Source organism: Danio rerio, chromosome 1, assembly GCF_052040795.2.
Source record: "Danio rerio strain M-AB ecotype USA chromosome 1, GRCz13ab, whole genome shotgun sequence".
Lineage (NCBI taxonomy): Eukaryota > Metazoa > Chordata > Actinopteri > Cypriniformes > Danionidae > Danio > Danio rerio.
In genome coordinates, this window is record NC_141021.1 from 20531442 (window position 1) to 20550329 (window position 18888).

Sequence of the window (18888 nt, forward strand, 5' to 3'; positions counted from 1 at the left end):
TCCCTTATCTCAAGATGGATTTCTAACATAAATACTTCAGTCTTATGATAATTAGTGTAATATGCTGGTGTTTTTTACTTTTGTTTTGTGTACGTAAATATATATACATATATGCACACACATATACATAATCAGGTCCATAGCCAAGGGGAGTTAGGGTGGTTCGAAAAGTCCAGAATTTGTCTCATTTGTCTTATTTTGATTGCTATTCCCTATTAAATTGTGAAAATATCCCATTGAAAATGGCTTTAAGACCAAGCGGAATTCTGTGTTGGCTGACGGTACAGAATTTGGGATGACCAAATTCCAAATTCTGATCGAGGAAAGTTTAAACGGCTGGCCAGTTTGTTATTTGACTTATAAAAACAATAGAAGATATATATATATATATATATATATATATATATATATATATATATATATATATATATATATATATATATATATATTTTTTTTTTTTTTTTTTTTTTTTTACTTTAACAGATTCCAGTTTTTTTTCTAATAATATAATGATTAATTTGTATTTAAATTTTTGTATTATTTTCTTATTTCTTTGTTCTAAATCTTTAGGAAATGTATTTTGTACACCAAAAAATGTGGTTATGATGACCAAACAACAAGCTAATTCAGCTAAAAATAGGCGAATATGTCCCCTTTTTGAGAAAAAGAACCACCCGTTTCACCAGGCTGGCTACAGGCCTAATAATATATATAAAACACAACAGTAAAACTTTGAATTAAATAAATAAGTAACATTTTAAAAGATATTCAGATAGTAAACAGTCGTTTGAATTTGAAATCAAAGTAGTACTGTTTATATTGTATTTTTCTGTTTATATCTTCCTAGTTAAGCAGAGCAGACGTCTTTTAAAAACATTAAACCTTAATGTCAATTATTGCCAAAGTTCTCAGCAAATTAAAGATGATTTCTCTGTTTCCCTGTGTGTTTTACAGATGGCTCGTGGAGCTGCAAGTCTAAAGGCAGGCAGGAGGATCTGAAGAAAACCGCTTCGCTGGATCGTAAACAGAGTCCAGCCCCAAGCCAGACCACAGGGATGAGGAGGTGTGTGCGTGCGCATATGTGTGTGCATCTGAATGCATGCTGGCACACACATGTTCGCCAAAAGTGCTGCTTGGCTTTCCAATGAGTAGATCAGATCAGTATGAGTTTTTCATTTTCTGGCACATGGAGCATTTTTGCATATGACTTGCTTTTACAGTTCTCTATGCTTGTGTGTGTGTGTGTGTGCGTGCGTGCGTGCGTGCGTGCGTGTGTGCGTGCGTGTGTGCGTGCGTGTGTGCGTGCGTATGTATGTGTGTGTATGTGGCTGCTGGCAGGACTGGGTCATGTGAGAATGTTTTAGGAACACACCCATCAAAATCACCCACACCATCACAAGACACGCCACCTCCATCACCCAGCAGGTACAGTACGAGCCTTTTCTCCAGCACACACTTTGTCACGTGGAGATACTGAGCCTTCCACTAATACTGGCACTCTGTGTGAATATGAGCAAAGCAAGCTGTGGAAAAATGACTATTGTTTTTAAACATGACAATAATAATAAAAGCCATAATAATATTAACAAAAAACTCTACTCTCATTGAGAACAAACATGGACCCTTTTCCAAGGACTCATATATTTGAGAAAATGTTTATTTATATTTAGATATAAATATGTATATGTAAACTCTCAGAGAAAATGGTACAATGTTGTACCAAGTAAGGTACTGTGGCAGCAACTTTTAATGTAACAGAATTGCACCTTAAGGCAAAAAAATTTGTAACATTGCAGTTTGTGCCTTTAAGGACACGATTTGTACCATGGGAAACCAAAATGTACCTTTGATTTTTAAAACCTGCAGATACAATATTGTACCTTCATTAAAGGCACAAATCTGATCCATGAAGGCACCACTTCAGTGACAAGACGCTTTGTTTCTTAGCAGTGTCAAATGTGTTTCTTAATAACTATTTAAAGGCCTTTATCCAAAATGCGTAAAAATAAAAATAAAAATAAAAATCAGTAAATACAAAATAAATTTTCAACAATGTTTTTTTTGTGTGTGTGTGTGTGTATGTGTGTGTGTGTATGTGTAAATGCACCATTTCATTAACAATAAAGAATAAAAATACTTGAACATAAATCAAAAGATTTTTTTGCTAAACATTTCACAACACTCTTTACAAAAATGTTACAGAAATACATTCTCCTATGTACAATATAAAACTTTTTTCTTCAGTTTTCACCAAAATCTTTATAATCACGTAAAAGTTCATTTAATTTACTTAATTTTAAAATAAAAATATAATTATGCAAAAGTATTGTAACGGCATATGTACAATGTTTGATTACTTTTACAATACTAAAATGTCTGCATGAACACTTTGCATATGCAGGACTTTTGCCAGCTCACGTGCCTTGTTGAAAGCAAACGCCAAAATATGCGGATATCAATAACGAAAATGTATTTATCAGAAAATGCTTACCAAATGTTTATTAAAAATGTCTTAAATGTTTAGTTTACAATACCTTTAGGTTCGTTTTACCAGTTTTATATTATAGAACTTAATAATTAATGTTAATAAGTTTCTTTAAACATGCTTTTAAATGATGATTCGTGTTTTAATATGGAAATTATTCATAAAATCACTTTGCCTTTCAGTATTATTCAGTATTATTTATTTTCCAAATGACACAAAGACAGAAACGACACAAAGACAGAAGTGCTTACAGTTCAATGTTAATTATGTTACAGAGAATTATAAAATATATAGCAAGCATGATTTGACAAAACACAGCTTCCAGAATATCTTCCAGTTCATTGCTGGATTCGGTTTAAAATCTCCTCAGAGAAGGAGCAGCTCCAACAAACAGAAGCTGTAGCCTGTGAGTTTTTATTTGTTAAAATTGATCATGACATGTACAATGTCTAGCCTTAACAGTATGGTGTAGCAAAGATCTAAACAATGGGAAATGCTGTTTGGTACCGCTAACAATTTAGCTAAAAATTCATATTTTTCAGTCAAACTGCTGGAAACACCCACAATCTTCACCAGCGTGTGCATGTCTCTAGGCAGCTTTACCTGCGTTTTACATCTCAGATAATAAAGTCGCAAAAGATATGTGAACGATTCATATTACTTACACATGCATATTCTGAATATATGTGAAAGATGTCGTGTAACGCGTTGAGTTAAAAATAATACAGGAGAGCTCGCCTAACTCATGTAGCAGCAGAAAAAGGTCACACAGGTCGCATCCCACATCTTGTGCTTTATTCTTCTGTCAACAGTGTCACTGTATATTACGGAAAAGAATTTAATCCGAGCATCAGAGAAAAAGAAAAGTAAACATTGGTCCTGCGCACATGCATTTCTCGTGTTACATGCGTCTACAGAAAGTTCACACAAACATACACACACACACACACAATAGCGATCTCTCTTAAAGGAGCCGCACCGCATTTACACTCATTAAAAACACTTGTCAGATTTTATTTTAGAGAGCAGGCATGAGGTTGACTGACTGTTTACACAGCACAAAATCACGTGCTTGTACGGGCGTGACGTGGAGCCGATCCGCGAATCACAGCACATTATAATAAATGACCAACCAGAGCCTCTTGAAGGCGGGCTGAGTAACTGTATATAATCAATGTGAGATTTATGAAAAAAAAGAAAAAAACATGTTCCTTCAATTGAAACATGAAGGAAATCACCAGCACAAGCACACATTGCTTTGCATCTTTTAAACTCAACCAAGCCTTAAAATTAAATTCTGGACCACCCCTTTTAAAACTTTAAATGTTAAACTTCACAAAATGCAAAATGGTCACAAAACAGCATTTAAATTTGCTAATATATTAATAAACTAAAACCAAACTTAACCTAAACTGATGTTGCAGATTCTGCGATGTGACTTTTGCCGATTTGGACATTGCGGTGTCAATGCTGAAACGATATGTATATTGTGCAGCCCTACATCAAACTATGACTTTGTTGTCAAAACGTATCCTGCAAATATTGCATACTGTGCCTTTAAACAATAGTCATTTTCATATCACAGGCTTATCATGTTTACACAGAGTACCAGTATTAGTGTAGGGCAATGTATGTGTATGTGTGTGTGTGTGTATGTGCAGCGTTTCAGTCATTGGCAAATGCATTTGTGTGCTTCTGCCACTGTGTCATGCTGTTCAACTGGCCTGTATGCATCTGAATGCTAAAAATAGTGGTTTAAATTTGGTGTACAGTCACCATACTAATAATGGATGCTAAATGCATATGTGCACACGAGCCCATTCATTTAAATTGCGACAATGCATTGTATTTTAATTTTGTTTTCACTTATATATTCATCATCAGCCAACAGTTTTATGATTATTTTTTTATGGCATGAAATACGTTCTTTCATGATTGGTAAAAACGTAAGAATTATTTGATTGAAAACACAGTAAACGGTAATATTTCAAGACACTTTAATGTGTGTTTTCTATTAAAATGTGTTTTAAATTTTTATGTATACTTGAATCTGAATACTCTAAATTTAATTATTGCAGTCTTCAGTGTCACATGATCCTCCAGAAATCATTCTAATATGCTGATCTGCAGCTCATGAATAATTTCTTATTATTATTAATGCCTAACACAATTTTGGAAACTGAAGTCTTAGTGAACAGAAAAGATTCTATCTTTCTATCTAGATCAATCTATCTATGTATCTATGTATCTATGTATGTATCTATGTATCTATGTATCTATCTATCTATATCTATCTATCTATCTATCTATCTATCTATCTATCTATCTATCTATCTATCTATCTATCTATCTATCTATCTATCTATCCATCTATCCATCTATTTATTGATTTAATCTTCAAAAAAGGTTTTAAAGTTTCAGGTTACGTTTCAACATTAAAAATAAGTAAATTAGAAATGTTGGGGACTGTTAAACCTTCCTGTGCAATAAAACACCTCTTTGTTTACACTATGTTTAGTATATACAGATCTAATAAATGTTCTTTTTGTAGCTTGTCAGTGTTGAAGTTTGTAGATTAATATATGGTTGTGTTTGGCGCCCTCTGCAGGTCAGTCAGTGGAAAGAAGCTTTGCTCCAGTTGCGCTCATCCACTGGGTAAAGGAGCAGCAATGATCATTGAAACCTTGGGGCTTTACTTCCACATCCAGTGTTTTAAGGTAGTGTTTATGTCTTATTCTTTGTTTGTATGTGCGTAACCTGTCTTACATGAATACCTGATGTGTTGTAGTGTGGCGTATGTAAAGGATTACTTGGAGACACAAGTGCTGGAACTGACGTCAGGATTCGAAATGGACTTCTTAATTGTCACGAGTGCTACATAAAATCAAGGGGTGAGTCGATGTGTTTGATTGAAAATGATGACCAATTGTAGGATTTAATTGTGTGGTATTTGCACCGATTTTTCTTTACACACCACATTTACCGTTATTTATATATCATCTTTGAAATTCTCTGTTCAATATTGCCCTTTTTATGTAAATATTTTTAGTAATTTTAATAATTAATTGAATATATAATTCATCATTTTTAATATTGTTATTTATAATAAAAATGTACATATTAAATATAAAAATACATTCAATTTTATTAGTTTTTTATTTTTATGATTTTTATTTTTATACGATCAGGACATTTTCAGGACAGTTATAATGTTCTCCTTTGCAGCTGCAGGTCAGCCAACAACGTTGTGATGCCTCTGCACTTCTGATGAGGAAACAGAACCGAAATCAGGTTAAACCAAGCCAGGACCAGACCCAAGAAGAACGGATTTTATGTTTATACAAAAGATTTCCTTACAGCACAATCAAGCATAAACATTAATGTCAAAACTGGAATCATGGACACCGGGTGGCTTTCTTTGACTGTTCAGTGCTCGCTGAAATATCACTAATAAAGAGTGAGTCTGTTCACACAGTTTGTTTTACACTTTAAAAGGAGCAGTACTGGTAGCACTTTACCTCACAGTGACCGTGTTACAAACATTTCAATAGCAATAGGGCATTTTTCTTATAATGCAGTGATAATAACACATCCTCAGCTAATGAAGGAGTGACAAAGGCAAATTCCTGAGCCATTACACAAAATATTTAGAAAGAGCTGTTACACTCTCTTTAAATATGCAAATATGGACCATTTATGCAGGCTGTCAATAAATCACAATATTCTTTAAACTTTATTAGTTTTGATAAGAAGTGAAGGCTCAGATTTCAGATTTTGCCAGCTTTGTTACAATATTCAAGAAAACAAATGGGGGTTAGCACTGTCGCATCACAGCAAGGAGGTTGCTGGTTCGAGTCCCGGGTGGACCAGTTGACATTTTTGTGTGGTGTTTGCATATTCTCCCCATGTTGGCATGGGTTTCCTCCGGTTGCTCCTGTTTCCCCCACAGTCCAAAGATTATGCACTACAGATAAATTGAATTGAATAAATTGGTCGTAGTGTATGTGTGTGAATGAGTGTGTATAGATGTTTCCTAGTACTGGGTTGCAGCTGGAAGGCCATCTTCTGCTTAAAACATATTCTGGAAAAGTTGGCGGTTCATTCCACTGTGGCGACCTCTGATAATCAGAGACTAAGCTGAAGGAAAAAGAATGAATGGATGAATAATACATAGACCCTTATTCATAGGAGTCTTTTTAATGATTATGTAAAAACCGTACAGGGTTTAGTCAGTCTATACCTGATTGCCTATATGTCTTAAAGGGATAGTTCACCCAAAAATTGACAATTTTTTTGTACTTATTTCTATATAGAGTGTATAAAGATGTTCATTAACTGTATAAAAGTAACTCATTGGTCTCAAACTCATCCTGGAGGGCTGCAGCTCTGCATAGTTTAGCTCCAACCACCTCCAACTGTTGGACTTTACCTAGTCCTCCCAGGTTAAAACAGAGGCTTTAAATAAGTTTTATCAATTTAATTAATTAAATAAATAAAGCATTACAGAGCTCCTGGTGTCAGAGAACAGCAACACAGGCAGTCTTTGTGAGCTCGGCACACACACTCACACCCTCGTCCCCCCATATTTATCGTCTCTCTTCAGCCCCGCCCAGGAGCGTTTCAGTAAGAAAGATCCTACATTCAGATCAGTTCAATCATCAGTTGTTAGGCAGAACAGCACATCTGCACAGAAAAGGTTACGCATACACATAACAGAGCCTGCAAGAGAGTGAACCTTCGCCCCTCCCGTCCGTTATTATTCCTGTAAATGAGCACACTCTGAAAGTGGAATTGTATCATTTTGTTGATAACAAGTACAGCGGAGTTAACTTCTCGGTCACAGCTGTTATAAAGCTAGGTTAGATGAAGTTAAGCACATAAGGTTATGTAAGGATAAACACATCAGCATAAGGTCATGTAATTAATTAAACACAGAATTTACTAACAATGCAAGGATTTGTCTAGTAATACATAGGATGTTGTTAAAATCATTAAAAATTCCTTCACAAATCACACCTGCTTAATAGTCTCCAGTAATCTTGTTTAGTTGGATCAGTTATCACCGTTAATGGAAAGGACAGTAGAGATTATTTGACAGGAAAGCATGGGGAGCAGAGAGAGGGGAAGGATCAGCATAGGATCGCAAGGTTGGAATGTTACTCGAGTCACCGTGAGCACTAGAGCGCATGTGTCAACGCACTAACCACTACACCATTGTCGCCTACCGAGCAGCTGTGTTTGATTAGCAAACCTGTTGCGGAGCTGCGGCCCTCCAGGAATCGAGTTTGAGACCTATATGGATTCCAATAAGCCATTAGTTAAACTCTTCTTTGAGCAAAACTCTTTTAATGGCAATTCGAAAGCAAATAGCATTGAAATCTGACAAAATGTATGAATGACAGGTATTTTAGTGGATGCTTTTTGCTTGACATGTTTGCTTTGATTTGATTTTTATTTGATTTATTTATTTCGAACAGAAATATCATACAAATTATTTAACAAAAACACATTTTAACATGGTCGAAATGGAGCGGGATGAAGCACAAGCTTATTATTTTCCCACCCCATTACCACACACACATCATTCATCTATTACTTCAACTTATTTCTTCTTTTACTTATCTCTTTACATTTGACTTATTTGCGAATAAGTGTGAAATTTACAGTTTAGTACACTCAGGTGCCATTTACACTAATGCGTTTTTGTTTGAACGTTGGTTTGTTTCGATTAAACCCGGCATCCACACTACTCGTGCGTCTTCGATAAAACAAAAAAGGTGTTTTGAAAATGCTAAATTTGCAGTTTGTTTAGAAAATCTGGTGTCATTGTAGATGAACTAAAACAACAAACTTTTTAAAATGCTTGCTCAAACTCTAGTATGACCTCTAGTGTGATTTTAAAACGAAAAAGCACTAGTGTAAATGCCTCCTCACAAATGAGAGCATGTGCAGCTACAAATTGACCACATTGTCCATTAGTAGGCTGGGTACTTACATAAGTACTAGTAAAATATGTAACATGGGCACTGTGATGTAAAGTGCACTGAATAGATTTCTATTGTAAGGAACGTGAGGTAGCACAACATCCAGTTTTCATCTGAGAAAACTTTGCATTTATTATTTTGTTAATATAAATAATCCGTCTTTTTCAAAAATGTTGTTCTGCTAACAGACAAACGCATGAATGTGCGTCTCTAGGCCTAGTTCATGTCCTGATGCCTTAAATGACAACATGAAATGAATACCGATAAGATTGTCCGTCACTTTTATTTATGGTTTGAAGGAAAACAAAAACACGTCTTCATGAATTAACTGGAGTGGATTTGATTTCAATTTTCTGTTCCTTCCTCTATGTTGCATTGCCTGTTTTATCTGGTTTGAGACTTCATTTGTGCAGTTTTGTTTAACAAACCGTGTAGACAGCATGTTGCTAAGTAGAATTTACATTTCCATTTGGTTATTTGTCAGACTTTGTGTTATTAACATTTACGTTTTGCTCTCGCATTTGATAAGAAAACCGCATGATCCCTGAAACTTTCCTTTGTGACGCTTTACATTACAATGCCTTTATAATGAATTACTACAATCGATGTGAAAACAAGCATCTAAACTCTTTTGTGTGATAACTTAAGCACTGTAATGTAAAGTGTTTTCTTTTAGCCTTTAAATTATTCCGTTGCAAATGTTTTTTCGTGTTATCTGTTGCCTTTCACTCTTCTGCAATGTTGTGCCTTAGAAATGCGCTTCTTGAGAAGTCTAGTTTCTTGCATCCAAAGCTTCACGTAACCAATGTGCATTGGTGAAAGTATTATGCATATGCACTGAGCACTCTGCTTTTAACCCATATACTTTATTAAACACCCTGTGAATGTGCAAGCAAGAGATTTTAAACGGAAAGCATACCCTCCTGTATGCTTTTCAATCATTTCATGTGCATTTAGAGGTGTTCGATTTATTAAATATCCATAATTATATTTATCAAAATCAAGCTAAGGTCACCGAAGTAGATACAACCACAACAGATTGTATCCAGCATCAACAGCATATAATTCCTGCATTTCTAACGTCTGCTTTTGCTTTCTGTTAATATTTGAGATTAAAAGGAATTGTCGTTTAGATCCAGGCGGGTTTTCATTGTTGCTTGTATGTCATTTGTTTTATTTTGATGTTGTAAGAATATGAGCTAACAGAAGGCAATAATTACTGGAAAGAGTAGCCAAGGTGTGAGCGACAAGATGTGTGTGACAAAACAAAACTTCATATTCTGTATTTATTATACCCTTTTAAAAATGAGTGATATAAGACAACCGACAAGACGCTGAAATGCAATGGCTTTTATAGCAAGTGTATGTTTTTAAATAAACTATAATAAACTATTTTAAATGCACTTGTGTTTGAATCATGTTTATGTTTTTGACTAGAAACTACAGGGTTATGGCGGATCATTAACACAATGGCATTTTGGTGGCCTGAAAATGCAAACGTTTAAAACTTGAGTTTTTGTCTATGGATATTTGTGATCTTGGACCCCATAAGAGTCGTTTTTATTGTGATTTGATAATATGAATAAATAAGATTTGCATTGATGTATTTTTTTTGTACAGATGAACAATATTTTGCTGAAATACCACTCATTGCCACAGCCATGTCACCCTGCAGCCCAAGACCGGTTACTCACTGAAGCTAAGCAGGGCTGAGCCTGGTCAGTACCTGGATGGGAGACCACTAGGGAACACTAGGTTGCTGTTGGAAGGGGTGTTAGTGAGGCCAGCAGGGGGCGCTTAACCTGTGGTCTGTGTGAGTCCTAATGCCCCAGTGAAAGTGAAGGGGACACTACACTGTCAGTGGGCGCCGTCTTTCGGATGAGACGTTAAACCAAGGTCCTGACTCTCTGTGGTCATTAAAAATCCCATGGCGCTTCTTGTGAAAGAGCAGGGGTGTAACCCCGGTGTCCTGGCCAAAGTCCCTCTATCGGCCCTTACGATCATGGCCTCCCAATCATCTCCTTCCACCGAATTGGCTTTATCACTGTCTCTCCTCTCCACCAATAGCTGGTGTGTGGTGAGCGCACTGGCGCCGTTGTCCTGTGGCTGCCGTCGCATCATCCAAGTGGATGCTGCACACTGGTGGTGGTGTGGAGAGACCCCCCCCCCCTCATGATTGTGAAGCGCTTTGGGTGTACGGCCATACACAATAAATGCGCTATATAAATACACATTATATTACATTACATTACATTGAAAATCTGGAATCTGAGAATTCAAAACAATAAACAATATTGAGGAAATCTCCAAATGCAGTTCTTAGCAATTCACATAACTAATCAAAAGCTTGGTTTTGATATATTTACAGTATAAAATGTACCAAATATATTCATGAAACATGATCTTTTCCCTATATTTAAATGATTTTTGGCATAAAATAAAATTTATTATTTTGACACAATGTATTTTTTGCTATTGGTGGTTGACTGGTTTTGTGGTCCAGGGTCACAATTTTATTTTCATGATGCAACAGGGCACTATTTGCACCTGAGTGCTTGGTTTTTACACAACTTTAAATCAAAATAAACTGCTGGCACTAATGTGCTCTCACAGTGTTTGTTGTAAAACTAAATCAAGTCAAGATCAAAAGTTTTTTTTTTTTAAATCCTATAATTTGGCACAGCATAACTTAAATGAGATATTTTAAAAATAATACAGAAGTGAAGAACACTTTTAGATTCCTCTAGGTATTGGTGTTAATGTTGGCAACTGGTGGTGAATGGCATAAATAACTGACAAAACCTTAACTCTTGTGCAGTTCAAATTTACAACCCTTTTGTTGTGTTTGGGATAAAAAACATCCTCTGAATTAAACTGCTGTAAAATGCATCAGATCAATATTTGTTTCTTCTTTTTTTCCGTATAAATCTTTAATTGCCAAGTTCACAATGCTGTCATTGATTTAATGGAAAAAAATCACAGTCTTGGACATGTGAATGATTAGTAACAACATTGGTTTTGATGCATTGTTAGATTTTCTTTTCTTTTTTTTCTTTTTTTTTTTTTTACTGTTGGTGGCTGTTTTTGCCCCATTGACTTCCATTATAACCACATCTAATGGTGCATAAATACACAGTTTTTGTTTTTATTTACTCCATGTAGTTCTCAGAAGTGAGATGCATATTTAGATTTTCTCAGACACATCACTCTCACAGACATACATACACATTTTAATTTGCTGTTATACTCCATATAAAATCCAGAAGCTTTTTTTTTTTTTTTTTGCACAGGCCTATCTAAAAGATTAATGCTGCCAACTGATGATCAACTGTAAAAAAATATATAAATTTTACCTCTTCCCAGCAGGAAAAAACACCAACAATCAAAAATACATAAATATATGTTGTCATGGTTTTGTAATTAAAAAAATGTGGTTATAATAAAGGTCAAAGGGGTAAAAAAAAAGGTATATAAAAAATCCAGACCACAATCATTTTTATATAAAAAAATACGTCATTTTGTGTGTTTTTTTTACCATGTCAGTGACATCACATCATTTATGTATTTGGCAATTAAAAATTTAAAAACCTGTAATTTTCTAAGCAAGTTAGTAGTTTTGATCAGGACTGAGGTTGATTAACAGATTTATGCAAAATAATTGTTTTTAAAAATATTGATCTGATGCATTTTTACAGCAGTTTAATTGAGTGGATGTTTTCATCCCTAACATAACAAAAGGGTTGTAAATTTGCCCAGAGTGTCTCATTGAGTTCTTTCAAGAGTTCACACTTAGCTGATGATTGATTATAAAGCTTGTTTGGCATGCTGTTCCAGGAGAGAGCCCTGAGCTCATAAAATCCTCAAGCCCAGGGCTTCCTCCCGTTTGCAAGGTGAGAGGGGAGTTTGAGCTCAGGTAGATCTTGAGAACTCCCCTGCTGTAGTAGCTAATGAACAGATAGTGATTGCTCTTAATAGATAACTACTTACTACGAGCATGTCTATGTGCCGATTTGGATAAGTCAATTTACTTAAGTTGCATAATTTTGGATGGTGGGAGGAAACCGGGGAACCTGGGGGAAACCAACGTGAGCACGGGGAGAACATGTAAACTCCACACAGAAATTTCGGCTGGTAAGGACTAGAACCAGTGACGTTCTTGCTGTGAGGCAACAGTGCTAACCACTGGGCCATAGTGCCAGCCATCTAGAAAAGGAGGTGGAGTAGGGGTGGAAGGGGAGATTCTTCAAAACGAAGATGGCTGTCATATGGAACCTAGGGTGTTTATAGTGGCTTAGAAATCGTCTATTTGGTGAATCATAAATTGAATAATGCGGGGCCAGCTGCAAGCAATCATAAGCATGTGATCCTCTCGAAATTAGTTTATAAATAAACTTCACTTAAAAGGGTCAAACCACATAAGTGTCAAAATAAGATGTCACCAATAACCATTCTGCTAGCTGAAACACAGAAATACTTATGGTCAAATTAAGATTCAAAATCACCCCAAAGTGGATGAAAACATCCCTAACAGTAAATAAGGGTTAAGAGATAATTCACCCCAAACGTCTTTTACTACCATTCACTTGTCACAAACCTGTTGACGTTTCTTTTTTCTGATGGACACAAAAGAAGACCTTTTTTTAAATATTGGAAATCTGTAATCGTTGACTTCCATAGTACTTGTTTTTCCTACTATGGAAGTCAATATTTAAAGGTTTCTACAATTTTTCAAGATACCTTTTTGTGTATATCAGACAACTCTTAAAAGTTTGGAACCACTTAAGAGAGTAAATGGTGAGAAAATTTTCATTTTGGGGTGAACTATATCTCTTTAACTGCCAGCATAACATTCGGTTTTCATTGACTTTGCAAGATAGTGAGTTCTTCTAAAGTGTCTGAACCCCTCAGACCACATGTTGTCCGGAGCGAATGTGGCAATAGATACTTACCCATGACGATAAGATTACATTACATCCTCTCCAGATGCAAAAGAATAAAAATGCCATACCTGACAAATCTTACATTTATTTTCAAAATGTCTCCAAATCTACTTTGTATTATTATTATTATATGTTTTGGTTATAAATAAATAGGCCAAAGAGTAATTCATTTTTACCAAATAAATAAAAAAATCTGTCATGAAACTCTATTGGGTGTGCAGGCTGATAGGTCCTAAAATCTGCTTCCAACAACATGGCACTGGAGATTGCTGTCACCTGGGTGGCCAATGAGCTTGCTCCTAACATTTAAACACCACGGTGTCATTTTCATTCGCAATCTCCAGTGTGTTTTCAGAGATCCTCGTCTCCACTTACACGTATCTGCTATGATGCTGCAAACATAACATATATGAAACTCCAGTGTCATTTACTCAGACAGCATCTGTGAATATACTAGCATTAGCAAGTCTCTATACTTGCTCTGAACCAATAATCAAAGCAGCAGTGTATGTCACCAAGACCAAACACATCAGCACTGCCATATATATTTATTACTATACTTAATCCCTCAGAGACTTGTTAAGACAAAACAAAAAGAAAAGTTAGAAACTGACACTAACTAAAGTATTCAGTGTTTTAAATGGCACATCATGTCTTCAGTGTTCAACACAGGCACACAGAATCAACACAGGGAATTTGATGACCACGCTGTCTCTGTGCTTCAAGAGAAGTTAAGCCTAATAACAGAGGCAGCTCCTCTGGAGGTGGTCTGTCTCTGCTGTCCTGCTTCTGGTCCTCGGTGAGGGGAAGAGAGGGCTGTGTGCTGTCTGGGTCTGTGGCGCTCGCTGTTTCTGAGCTGTCATGAGAAGGCGAACTGTGTGTTTTTAAGGAAGACTCAGTCCATGAGGCTGCGCGCTCCTGTTTGCGGAATTTAGCACGTCTGTTCTGAAACCAGACCTGATCAAATAAAATAAAAATAAAAAACAGAAATTAGTACATACCAATTTAATATTTTTGCGTTAACGTTTTATAAATACCTCCCTGGTGTCAATATTTAAAAGTTGCTGCAATATTTTGCAATAACATTAGTCGACCAAGACCAATAACCTTAAGTTTGTATAACTGTATTTTACACATTTCTAAAAAAAAAAAAAAAAAAAGGTTACAATTTGCTTAGTATTGATATATTTATTGACTGAATGATTTGGAGCAACTAAGGCGATAAAACGAAATATATTGTCACTTTAAAACCTTTACACATTCACTCAATCGTTGCATTGTTTCCATATTGTTGGGTACAAGGAGATCTAGATGAGCTCACTTAAATTTAAAATAAAACAAGATATTTGAGGAAAAATAAAGGACAAATACCTGAACTCGGGCTTCAGTGAGCTGGATCTCCTGCGCGAGCTCCTCTCTCGTGTAGATGTCCGGATAATGAGTGTGTGCGAAGGCGCGCTCGAGCGCTTTCAACTGCGCGCTGGTGAAGATGGTGCGCACGCGCCTTTGTTTGCGCCGCTCCTGGACGCCTCGTTCATAAGCCATAAGATTAGAATGCACTGGAAATTCAATCAAAGAATAAATTTACAGAAAAATACATTTTTACGATAACAAAATAGAGCAATTACTATATACCAATAAAAAGGGTGATCGGTAAGATTCTAATACAGAAATCTGAAATGGCAAACTACATAACCTAGCTATTTGACATAAAGGTTCATATTTAGATTTCACAGATATATGGGTCACACTTTATTTTAATAATTAAATTAATTTAATTTACGCTATTAACAAAAAACTAACAAACCAATAACTAGGTCACTGTCAGACGTTTAGCTCAAAATAAAGTTAGGTTTAGGACTAGTGATGCAAACTAAAAACACATATTTTATTTATACATTTTATTTATCTTTATGTATAATTAATTACACTTAAAAAGCATGACAAATGTCATACCATGATGCCAATGTCATATGAAACAATTTCAAAATATTGAATAAAAGAAATGGCCTATACATTTTTAATGATTGGAATCACAAATTTACACGTTCAGATAATTTTATAAATGTCTTCACATATAATGAACATGTATGAACATATGTGTGATTTCAGTGGTTGAAAAAAAATGGTAAAATATGTAATATGTAATATTTGCAATATTTTGAAATACATGTTGCATAGGTTTACACCTACTGAGTCCAGAAATTAACATGTCATGCAATATTTTGATATCAGACATCTATGTGGGATTCTTCATTGCACTTTTGACATTGTACATTGGTCTTTCTTTAAAATGGAATGTATTCTTGTGATGGGGATGGGAATTGATAATAATAATAATGTTAACAACAATAATAATAATAATAATAATAATAATAATAATAACAACAACAACAATTGTAAATCATTTTAAATCATTTTAAAAACTCGAAAAAAGTCGATGTTAAAAAAATAATTAATCAAAAGGTTTGCAAGTAGGCCTAGCCTATAGTTTTCGCGTAATGATATTTCAAGTTTTAGTTAAATAAGAATTGAAAATCTTCACTTAAAAGGAATATAGTAATATATATAATTGTTATAATAAGACCAACCTGTTATGTAGTGGGAAGTTTGGTGAGATCCGGGCGAGAGGAAATGGCAGCTGGCGTTTCCTAAATTGCACCTGTTGTATTGGAAAGTGAAGGGCTGAGTGCAGGAGCTGAAGTCCGCCGAACGGCTCGAGGATCTGCCGGTTTCCATCCCGGACTCATACGCAGGAGACGTCAGATAGCTGTACTCCATCATAAACTCGTGAAGTCTCTGTGGTGCCGATCTCCAACCAGTTTTTATGTTGGAGCTCAGTTGCTTTTATTAGCTATTAAACGGAGTTGATTGATTCGGTCACTGACACGTGGCGGTGGGTCTCATTGTTTTCCGTTTCTTGACGCGTCTCTCCATCATCTCAGCCTCCACCTGCATCACATGTAACAGCCGGATGGGATGAATGCATGCGTTATAGCTTAAACAATCTTTTTTTTTTTTTTTTTTTGCTATGTAGCCTTATAAGTAAACTCTCGTTTATTGTTTAGTTTGACAAACTCTGAACAGCGTGTCGGCACTAGCACTGAAAAATATAGGATTTACTCAATTTTTAAAGTTGGCTAAGTGGTTGCGAACAATTTAGAACAATATATTTAAATGCAAGTTGTTTCTTTAAATTCAGCCCATATAAATTGTTGCAACCACATATATACACATATTAGGTTAAATCCAATTAATCTTTTTTTTCTGTGAAGCTAACGTATTTTTCTACAAAAGTCTTCATGTTTATTTTCTTAACTGTAGCCTAAAGTATTCGTATGGCTATATGGTTATCGTAAAATATCCCTCTTATTTAAATTCTGCTGTTAAAAACGACATAAAACGACAAAGATTGAATTTGGAAAATAGTTTGCATGTCGCATGTTTAGCCTATATTATTCAATTAATGCAGGCTACAGAATGATAAAGTGTACGGTTTTACAAAATAATTAAATAATAATAATTTATTCTGTACTCTCAATAAAAATAAAATAATATCAGTTCTATATTAACTATTATAAAATTTTGAATGAAAAAGCTTAAAAAGCTGAGAAATCATCGCTATTTGAAAAATAATGTGCAAACTAAAAAAGTGCTGCCTACATTTTTGGTTAAATCAAATATTTTTTTTTTCAACTTAAAAAAATTGTTTTTGTTTCTTTGTCAAATCATTTTAGTGTATTCAAAAATTACAATTAGTTTATGAATTATGATGCATCAATTGTTTTGTCATAAAAATGTTGTTGCTATACACTAAAGAAAAAGTTCACTCAGTTTAGCACTGGGGTGGTACCCTAAAAGGTACAATTTTGTACCTCTTTTTAGGGGTACAAAATTGTACCTTATACATTTGTAACCTAAAGGAACAAAATTGTAGACACTAAAAAGATATCTTTATATATAAATAATGTCTTATTATATAGCATTTTCAGCAAACATGGCCCATGCATTTTGATCATTTGATGACTGCATGCCCAAATTAATAAATACAATACTTTGTACAATACAGTCATTTAAAATAGTAAAAAAAAGAACCTTTAGATAACAAGTAAAGAAATGTTCACTCACTGCAGTAAATAGTCTAATACAAAGACCACAAGAATAGTGTTTAAGATTTATTTAAGTTTAAGTTATTTAAGTTTGTTTCCCTAACATTTTGAGTTGAGTCAACATAGTTTTTTTACAGTGTACCTGAAAAGTTTCTCTTATTTGGATCCATTAAATCTCCTAATATTTCTAATGAAGTCTTTGTTTCAGCTTTGATTCCATAGCCTTAAAGCTATTCGCATACATTTGTTCCTACTTAGCTTGAACCCTGCATGACATTTGACATGAACTAGGTCGAAGAGTTATTGTGTCGTGTAAATATAATGTAGGTGGAAAAGGAAGACAAGAGATGATAGAGTGGCTTTTGATGCAAATGTCCACGCGTCTTTGTGCTCAACAAGCGGGCATCACGTCGAGCGGCTCAAAGGATCGGCGAGTGCGCGGCTCATCCATCATAAGGTTATGAGAGCAACAACATGCACAAGAGGACCAGCTGAACAATAATATACTGCCCCATATGATTAGTCGAGTTCGGCTGGTACCATTAACAGCGCTTTTAAAAGGACATCTGCGTACATGTGAACTTGCCAAAGGCACATTCGACTTAACAAAAGCTTTAATAATATCAAATAATAAATCACATTATTTTGAGACAGACTGTATGGGATTATGATCCATCAAACGATGCAAAGTGTTGCACTGAAAGTAGACTGAAGCCTAAATTAGTTTTTTTTTTTTTTTTTTGCTTAATTTGCTTAATAAATCATTTTTATTTTATATATTTACAGAGCATTGTAGCTCGAGCTCATACAAAATTAATAATATTAGTAATATTAATATTAATAATTATTAATTAATATAATATTAGTATATTTAGTTTTACCTTTATACTATCTTGTAATCGAAAGGGATCGCAATAAATAACGTAGGCTAATTACAAAGAAGATATAAGCTATTCCAAAAGCATTTCTTACTTTCCATAGACTGTAAAAAATATTTACACACTGAAAGAATATGTGAATCAGTGTTTTAAGCCATCAAAGCCTAGACAAAAAGACAATGATAGTAACAATGATAATAACTTAACAGATAGGTTAAATGATATTATTAACACATATAAACCAGTAAAAAAAGGGAAAAAAATAATTAAACAGACATACATAACACAAATACAGCAATAGGAAAGAAGGACTTATGTATCCGTGATATTTCCAAAATACTTATCATAATAATCCAAGAATCTATCACTTTTCTTGTTTTTAACCAGTCTAAGAGATTTAATAAAAACATCAATTTCAATTAAAAATGTGAATAGAAGGCTGCGAATTCGAGAATTTTTGTTTGAGAATAAAATATTTCCCATACAAAAATA

General features: G+C 34.7%; 2 protein-coding genes across 3 annotated transcripts in view; one reads left to right on the plus strand and one right to left on the minus strand.

Moving 5' to 3' along the window:
* Nucleotides 1-9872, plus strand: part of limch1a (LIM and calponin homology domains 1a) — a 120688-nt gene extending 110816 nt beyond the window's left edge. Inside the window, 5 exon segments of one of the 2 annotated variants that reach the window (NM_001145577.2) lie at nucleotides 955-1063; nucleotides 1339-1425; nucleotides 5094-5202; nucleotides 5274-5376; nucleotides 5711-5910. In NM_001145577.2, the coding sequence (NP_001139049.2) occupies nucleotides 955-1063; nucleotides 1339-1425; nucleotides 5094-5202; nucleotides 5274-5376; nucleotides 5711-5736 (434 nt within the window). In that variant the 3' untranslated portion in view covers nucleotides 5737-5910. 2 annotated transcript variants of the gene reach the window in all.
* A 1665-nt stretch (nucleotides 9873-11537) lies between these two features.
* phox2ba (paired like homeobox 2Ba) lies at nucleotides 11538-16229 on the minus strand. Its single transcript, NM_001145703.2, is given in 3 exon segments — nucleotides 11538-14366; nucleotides 14781-14968; nucleotides 16001-16229. Coding segments are annotated over 3 exon segments (675 nt in total). The 5' UTR covers nucleotides 16194-16229; the 3' UTR covers nucleotides 11538-14072.
* Nucleotides 16230-18888: the final 2659 nt, after the last annotated feature.